Genomic DNA, 9,369 nt, shown 5'->3' with positions numbered 1-9,369 from the left:
TTTTTTTCCTCTCCCTTATTACCTTTCCCCCACCCTTCCCACTTTCCTTACACCTTTAGTCCTTTACTTCCTATTTCACATTATTAATTGTCTCATTAGGATCCTGTGTACTATTATAGTTTTTCACACCAAAGAAACTATTCGGTATTTCAGTTAAAGAAATCTCTGTATGAACATTAAAAATAGGGAATCCTAAAATAAAACTAAAAAGGAAAGTAAAAGAGAAAAGGCAATGATGTAACATCAAAATAATCCTTAATTCTGGAGATGAAAATGGTCCCTGAACATATTTAAATTGCTTCTCGCTCTTATAGTCTTATTTTTTTTTCATTATTTAGAGAATACTTTCTTAGTTTCTGTAATCAAACCCACGTAGATATGACCTTACATATTTAGTACAATGTGTTACCCCTGTACACAGGGAAAAAAATAAAAATAAAAATAAATTAACATTTCTAGACCAATATGGTTGTCCATTTCTGTACAATGCCAAGTCAACACAGTAAATTGGGATGACTTTTTCCAAAGTTGGCAGCACCGTTAAAATTTCCCAAAATTCAGTTTATATGTGTGTGTGTGTGTGTGTGCATATATATATAGATATAGATATATATCTATATCTGTAGATATCTATAGATATAGATATATATAGACTAATAATAGTATGTTATGCATCGATAGCAGCAACAGCTTTTCCAGGTTCTGCAGTCATTTGAACAAAATTATAGACATTCAGCACATTCCATTAAAAAAAAAAACAAAGAAAAGATTAATATCCAGACAACAGCAAAGTTCTCTTGCTGCTGTGGTACGTGGCGCCATTTTTTCTATTAGCCTCTTAATCATCATCTGGAAAGAGAACATTCTAGAGTAATATCATTAAATGTAGCTCTGATAAAGCATGGTCCCTACTATGTATCATAAAGCAGGTACTAGATATTTTACATTCATAGAGGTATGATACAGTATTGTCCTACATCAATAATACTAGATTCAGTTTTGGTTTGAAATTTACTTTGTCTGCAAATAAGATTGCTACTCCTGTTTTTTGCGGGGGCTCCTGTCACATGGAGAATTGTTTTCTATCTTTTCACTTTCAGTCTATGGGCTTCTTTTTGTACTAGGCACACACCCCACTTTTATTTTGAGACAGGATCTCACTAAGTTGCTGAGTTGCCCAGGCTGCGATAGAGCCTGCAATCCTCCTGCCTCAGCCTCCCAGAGTGTTGGGATTACGGGCGTGTGCCACCACACCTAACCTTTTTGCACTTTCTTTCTTTTTGGTTTTTTGAGACAGGGTCTCACTGGGTAGCCCAGGCTGGTCTCAAACTCACAGTGATCCTCCTGCCTCAGCCTCCCAAGTGCTGGGATTACAGGTGTGTGTCACCACACCTAGCCTTTTTGCACTTTCTTGAGTGTATTTTTCTGACATTGTTTTATTGTGTGATGATTTAATATTTGGAAAAATTTTACCTTTTATTGCCCTGCACTCTCTTTTTTTGCTTGTGTTTTTACTTTCTTAGTGAAGTGTCTGACAAAAAGTTTATCCTTAGAATTTATAGTAGAGCCTTTTTTGTATAATGACATATTTCCAAACCTGAGTTTAAAGTCTCTTTGTAAAAACAGAAATTAGACATATCGGGAGGCATTTATTCACACTGTGGCAGTGGTTGCTGTAAGTGTTGGCTTATGTATTTCAGATACCTTTTTAACCTAAATTATAAAGACAAGTAGATTTTTCTTAACTTGGCAATATTCTCTCTCTGCTCCAGGGTTAGACTGGTCTGAAGAGAGTGGAGAGGAGCTGGAAGACCCCGAGCAAGCCTCCCCATACCAGGTTGCATGGTCCATCCGGGATACACTCAGATCCGAAAGACACATGTAAGCCTTCCCTTTGGTTTTTATGTATTGCTGTAGCAGATTGAGTTCTTTCCCTTGCCTGTTCTAATGTTTTTATTTGGCTGGATCAGGTTTTATCGTAATAAGGTAAAATAGATTCTGTGTGTGAAGAAATGTCCTATATTATTTGAACAATATGGTTTTCTTGGTAAGTTTGTTTCTGTACCCATCAATCACTGAAGGAGCCAGTGGTCAAGATGATCAGAGTTGAAAGGGACCTTCCTTAGGGAGTATCTGATGCAGTTTCCTTGGTTATAGAAGAGGAGAGCCGACCTGTCCGGCTACCTCAGACAGGGCCACTCGAAGTCCCAGTTTTCTTCCTGTGTGTTCTTTGGCCTTACGCCTTCTGGAACTGAGAATACTAGTACTTTTCACCTCATCTCTGTCTTGTGCAAGATTAATCCATTCTTTACTATTTCTTCTGTGCTAAAATGTTTGCTAAGGTAGTTCTTCCCAGGAGTGCTTTGTACTTATCTTAAGCGAGTTGTTTCTGTATGCATAGACCCCTTTGCAGTCTTTTTCCAAATAGGCTGTAGGCAGAAAGTTGTTTAAGGTCTGTAGACAATGAATGCGCATCCTCTTTGGAAATAAGAGAGGAAGAATACTGGCTTTCTTTGAGATGGCTGCTTTAGCAACATAGGGATTCACTTGGTGCAGTACGAGGGTACCCAGAGAGATCCTTGGCTGTGGGACCACAAGGTGACTGACTCACTGTCCGCTGATTATTTATTAACACTGTTGTGGTTTGAGTAGATAGAGGAGTCCAGCTTTCTGCTCCAGACTGAATCCTAGAAGTTCCCATAATCATTGTATGTACAGTTTACATTATGGTGATTCAGTTGATATGATTAAAAGTATGATTTATTAGCACTCCTAGAAATGACTAGGCTTAGAAAAGTGATTCACGAAAGACTAAAGGAGACTCCACCAGGAGCAAATTACAATCTGAAATTTATTTGGGCATGGAATTAGTGTGAGGACAGTTGGATTTTATTAATGGTAGTACCATTAAAATATAGAATGATGCATCCTTTTCCCCTGTTAAACTTTCTCTCAAATTCTTTATCTCCCTGCCTAGACAGTACTATAGAAGGCTGCACTTCTCTCTCACTCTACAATCCTTTTATCAGTCAGTAAGGACTGTTTGGTGACTGTTAGCATAGTCTTTTCAGATAGAGTACAGTAGGTTGAGCTTAAGCTTCCTTAATCAGACACTGTCAGGCACACTTCATGTCTCCCTAACTTGCTTTTGAGTTTACTTTAGAAATTGCTGTGAGTTAACATTAATAAATGCTCAGCATAATACCTAATATACAGGAAATGATTAATAAGTAGCTATCCCTGATTTAGTCCTTAAGGCAACCTGAACATCAGTATGAGGAGTATCTGCTTTTGATCAGGAGTATGTGCTTCCATTTCTGCCTGCTGTTCTTGCAGAGTTGCCATTCTCAGCTTCTGTTGTCTGTGGTTATGTACTTTCTTTGTTATTTTGGGGAACTTGCTTCCACTCTGATGTCCATGACAATCTGCTATCCAGGCTCTCCTTTTCCTTAGTTTTTCTTCTTATACAAGTACTTACCTTTACTTCTTGCTCAACTGTAGTTTTAATATTTCCCCCTTCATTCTTTTCATTCATGCAGCCCTTTCTCTTTCTTTTTTTTTGGAGGGGATCAAACTCGGGACCTTGTGCTTGTGAAGCAGGTGGCAGAACCATTGAGCTAAATCCCCAGCCCAAAGCTGCCCATTCTTTTTGGCTCTTAGCCTCCATTCTTGGGAAACTTCCATTGGGTGAGTGGCTCTTAGCCTCCATTCTTGGGAAACTTCCATTGGGTGAGAGTGAGTTGGATTACCATCTAGTCTGTGCATACAACCACACCTGAATCTGCCTCTCTGCCCCCCAGCAAGTCTTGTGCTGTATTTTAAACTACCAGTGGAACATCTGGACTCCAATTTCTTGTTGCAGCCACTTCTCGTTTATTGAACCTTGTGGTGTACAGGGCATGGAGAAGTGTAGATAGTGGCCCTCTCTAGACTGTCCATTATGTCATCCCAAGGTTTTGTCATGCAAAATTCCTCAGTGAATTCATTGAATTTTTAGAAAGAAAACTAGCAGTGCTCCGATAACCATGTTTCTGTCTAATGAGCTTTTCTGAGGAATTTTCTTGCTAAACTAAGATTGTATTTACATTTTTGGAAGAAAATCTGGCTTTGTTTTGACAAAGTTTCTTGGTTACTTAGTTTAATTGTACATGTATTATGCAACAGTAGATCTTTTAGGCTTTAACTTGGGTCTCTCCATTTCAGAAATAATGTTACTGTAAATGTTTTACTAAGCAAAGATAATTATTGCCAGCAACTGCTTACCTTTTCATACTCTTTTGTTGCTGTTTGTTTGCTTGTTTTTAAGACATGATCTCACTTGTGCAGCTCACACTGGCCTTAAATTTGCAACACAACCTCAGCTGTGCTCACTTCTAGCTCAGGACCATCCGCCTCGCCCTCTTGAGTGCTGGGATTACAAGCATGGGCAACAGTGCTCGGCCCTTTTCATGTTTCATCCATTACCCCCACACTGGGGATCAAAGTAGGGTTTTCCATAATGAGGCACCTCCCCTGCCCTTGTTTTTTTTTTCCTGGTACTGAGGATCGAACTCAGAACCTTGTGCTTGTGAGGCAGGCGGCAGAACCCCTGAGCCAAATCCCCAGCCCCAGTCCTTGTTTCTTATTTTGAGACAGGGTCTTGCCAAGTTGCCAGGGCTGTCTTCAAACTTGCAAGTAATCATACTGCTTCAGCCTTCTGAGTAACTAGAATTACAGGCCTCTACTATCAGGCCCGGCCTTTTATATTATTAATGGTGTATTTTGATAGACGTTCTTGATTTTAATAAAGTATAATATGACTTTTCTTTATGGTTGGTGTAATTGTTTTGTTTTTTGTTCCTCATTGAGTTTATTGGTACATTTTAGGTATACAGTACCATTACATTTATTATTGGGATCTTGTACCTTTACATGACGGGTCTTGGTTCTCATTTTTTCCCCTTATCCCTGCCCTCCCTTCACCCCTCCTCCCCTCCCCCTTCACAGTCACTCCATTTCCATTTTTTCGTTTTCTCATATTGTTTTCTTTTCCCTTACTAGATTTCCCCTACCCTTCCCACTTTCCCTATACCTATAGCCCCTTTCTTCCTATTTCACATTGTCCATTATATCATTAGGATCTTATGTGCTATTACAGTTTATTCACAATGGTTGGTGTAATTGTGATCTGTGAGAAGTCATAGCTTATCCGATGGTCAGAAAGCTATTCTCACTTATTGTCTTCTAGAAGCTTTATTATTTATTGACAGTTCTTGTCAATTTATTTATTTTTTGGTACTGGGGATCAAACTTGGGTCCTTGCTCTTGTGAGGCAGACAGCAGAACCACTGAGCTAAATCCCCAGCCCCTGTCAGTTAAATTTTTTGTTTGTTTGTTTGTTTGAGACAGGGTCTCACTATGTAGTTGAGACTGACCTGGAACTCACTATGTAGCACGGGCTGGTCTTGAACTCAGCAATCCTCCTGCCTCAGCTTCCCAAGTGCTGGGATTACACGCGTGTGCCACCATGCCCAGCAAGGGAATAATCCTTCTTAATGACCTAATGATCTCTTAACTGCTCCCTATTCATTGGCATTGGGGATCCAGCTTCCAACACATGAATTTTAGTGACACATTCAAACCATAGTGTTTAAATGAATTTTGTAACTTTAGTTTTTTGAGGAATCTGCATAATGATTTCCATTTTCACTACCACAAACAATATAGAAGAATCCCATCATTCCCCAACCCTGGCCTCAGTAGGATTTGTTATTGCTTGATTTCTTGAAGATAGTCATTCTTTTTTGGAGTGAGATGAATCTAAGTGCTGTTTTAATTTGCATTTCTCAAAAGGCCAGTGATGTGGAACATTTTTTAATGTGTTTATTAGCCATTTATACTTCTTCATCTGAGAAATGTCTGTTTCAGGTGACTATGGTTTTTTTTTTTTTGAATCTTTTTAAATTTGGGGGAGTCTAATTTTTTGGAGTTTTTTTATATAATACTATATAGATAGGTGGTGGCGAAGCTGTTTGCATCAATGTAAGCTCTAAAAGGTTCACCATCACTGTTATAAATATTAACCTTTTGTCTGGGAAGTAGCTGGAAATGTTTTTCCCCATTCTGCAGGTTGTCTCATCACTCGGTGGCTTCCTTTGCTGCGCAGAAACTTATTAATTTGATGTGATCCTGTTTGTTGATTCTTGGTATTATTTCTTGTGATACTGGTATTCTGTTCATATAGTCTTTGCCTATGCCTGTGTCTTCAAGAGATTTGCCCATTTTATTTTGTCTTTTAGCAGATTAAGTGTTTCTGTTTTGATATTTAGATCTTTGCTCCAGTATTATTTTAGTTCAGTGCATGGTGAGAGATATGGGTCTAGGTTTAACCTTCCGGCATGTGGAAAGCCAGTTTTCCTAGCACCATTTGTTAAAGAGGTTATTTTTCCTGGGGTATATGATTTTGGCACTTTTGTCCAAGATCAGGAGCTGAATGTGCCTGGACTTGTTTCTGCATCCTCTATTCTGTTCTGTTGATCCACAAGTGTGTTTGTTTTGCCAATAACATGCTGTTTTCATCCTTGTAGCTTCGTTTAGTATAACTTGAAGTTCAAGATTAAGATGCCCAGTGCCTTGCCTTTGTTGACCAGAAACACTTTTGCTATACTAGGTCCCTTTTGGTTGTGAATTTTAGGATTGCTTTCTCCAGTTCTATGAGCAACGCTATTGGTATTCTAATTGGGACTGCGTTAAATTGATGTAACAGTTTTGGGAGTATGGCCCTTTTGACTATATTGGGTCTACCTGCCCAGAAATGGTAAATCTTTCTATTTTCTGATACCCTCTTTCATTTCCTTTTATAGAATTCTGTGGTTTTTATTGTAGAGGTCTTTCACTTGGTTAATTCAGTTCCTAAATATTGTGTTTTTCTTGATGCTTTATGGAAGGTATTATTTCCTTAATATCTGTTAGTTAATGAGTTTGTTATTAGTGTACAGGAACACTATTATTAATTTTCAGTTTTGACTTTGTATCCTGTTATACTACTAAATTTGATTATCGGTTCTAGTGGTCTTTTGGTGTTTTAGGGTGTCTTCTATTGGGAGATCATATCATCTGTAAATAATAATAATTTGACTTCTTTCTTTTTTATCCATATGCTTTTTATTTCTTTTTGGTTTGTTGGTTGGTTTGGCTTTTTTGTTTTTTGAGAAAAGGTCTTGCTATCTAGTTTAAGCTGGCTTTGAATTCATTATATAACCAGGCTAGCCTTGAATTTAGGGATTCTCCTTCCTCAGCCTCCTGAGCACTGGGATTATGGGCATGTGCCACTATACCCTGCGCCTTTTATTTCTTTGTCTTGTCTAATTGCTTTAGCTGATGTGTTGAGAATTATGTTGAACAGGAGTGGTATGATAATGGGCATCCTTGTCTTTTTCCTTTTTTTTGGTACTGGGGATCGAACTCGAATCCTTGCGCTTGCAAGGCAGGCCACTGAACCGCTGAGCTAAATCCCCGGCCTTTTTCCTGATTTTAGAGGAAAAGCTTTTAGCTTCTCTTCATTTCATATGATATTTGGTAATTGGTTTGTCATAAATGGCTTTTATCACATCGAGACAAAGACCTTCTGTACCTGTTTTCTTCAGTGTTTATTATGAATGGATGTTGAATTTCATCAAATGCTTTTTCTGTATCTGTGGAGATGGTCATGTGATTTTTGTCCTTCTGTTAATGTGGTGTATTCTATTTATTGATTTGTGTATATCAAGCCATCCTTTATCCTTGAAATGAATCTTTATCAGGATGCATTATATATTTTAGATAGAACTATTTTGTTATAGTGTTTTCTTTTAGTCTGTGACTTGCCTTTTAATTTTATTAATGATGTCTTTTGCTAAGTTCAAATGTTTAATATTAACAGCAGCCCAACTTTACTATACTTCTTCCTTTTATGGTTAGTTCATCTTGTTTACCATTGTAAATGTCTTTGGCTCTTCAAAATGTCATAAACATTTTTCTCCTCTGTATATAGGAACTTTGTAGGTTTAAAAACTTTGAAATTTAGCTATGACTTATGTCAGTTTTTTTCATGTGGTATAGTTGTGGTCAGGATTCATTCTTTTGGGCCAGGTGTGGTGATGTATACCTGTTAACCCAGTACTCTGGAAGCTGAAGCAGGAGGGTCACAGTGAGTTCCAGGCCAGCCTGGGCTGCACAGTGAATGCAAGGTCAGCTTGAACTATGCAGTGAGTCTCAGTTTCACCCTCCATCATTATTTTACTCATTATATATGTGGATATTTACATATAAAATATATATTTAACATATGTATTTAGTTGTTACAGTAATATTTGCTGGAAGTGCAGTTCATTTCTCATTCATTTGCCTTGGTACCTTTGTTCTAAATTAATTGGCCACACTGTAATATTAGTATGTGAACCAGTATTTGATCTCTGTTCACTTCCATTTTGAACTCTTCTGTTCCATTTGCTTATTTTTGAATTTTTAGGCCACTTCAGGTTTAATTATATACCTAATTAATGCGGCTATAGAATAAGTTTATAGATTCAGCAGTGGTTTGAATCCTGCAACTTAGTTCTCTTTCAGCATTATTTTGACTACATATTTTGAATTTCATACAGAAACTAAAAAAACCAAATTATTTTCTACAAGTCATCCTGTTTGTGATTATGGTTTCCCTTATAAATTAATTGTAGGAAATTGAGATTTTAACAATATATCAAATTATTTTCTACAAGTCATCCTATCCTGTTTGTGATTATGGTTTCCCTTATAAATTAATTGTAGGAAATTGAGATTTTAACAATATTTTCTTCCTAATTCACAAATATGTGGTACAACTTTAGATCTTTTTTTTTTTGGAACCGGAGATGAACTCTCAGGACCTTACACTTGGAAACAGGCATAGTACCACTGAGCTAAATCCTGGGCCTTACTCTAGATCTGAATAGGTTTTTTTTTTTTTTTTTTTTTTTTTTTTTTTTTTTTTTTTTGGTACTGGGTATTGAACTCAGGTCCTTGCGCTTGCAAGGCAGTCGCCAGAACCACTGAGCTAAATCCCCAGCCCTAGATCTGAATAGTTTTTGTCACTAGTGTTTAATTTTTGTTATGTGTCTGGAATATATTTTATTAAATTTACCTTAGAGTAATAGTTTATTGCTAGTACTTGCTAATGATAGGTTAACCAGCAGTTGTTAATACTGAATATTCTGTAGTTTTGATAAATTTCTTTAATTCTAGATGTTTTTGGATAAATTCTTTTGAGTATGGATGGTTTTACTTCCAGTCTTTATGCCTTTTACTCCCATTTCTGCCTTTGTTGTACTAAGATATTTAAGGTATTAAATATTCATAGTGAGGGTGAACCTA

The 9,369-nt window shown here is 37.2% G+C and overlaps 1 protein-coding gene across 1 annotated transcript in view; it reads left to right on the top strand.

Annotated features, from left to right (window-relative positions):
- Window positions 1-9,369, top strand: part of Ino80d (INO80 complex subunit D) — a 74,450-nt gene that overhangs the window by 30,632 nt on the left and 34,449 nt on the right. Inside the window, exon 5 of the mRNA XM_010616105.2 lies at window positions 1,773-1,881. Within this exon, the coding sequence (XP_010614407.1) occupies window positions 1,773-1,881 (109 nt within the window). The remainder of the gene's footprint in view (window positions 1-1,772; window positions 1,882-9,369) is intronic.

The sequence above is a fragment of the Fukomys damarensis genome, unplaced genomic scaffold, assembly GCF_012274545.1.
Source record: "Fukomys damarensis isolate Sample0158 unplaced genomic scaffold, DMR_v1.0_HiC HiC_scaffold_16, whole genome shotgun sequence".
Taxonomy (NCBI): Eukaryota; Metazoa; Chordata; class Mammalia; order Rodentia; family Bathyergidae; genus Fukomys; species Fukomys damarensis.
Note: the sequence above shows the minus strand (reverse complement) of the source record. Positions and strands in the feature narration are given on the sequence as shown.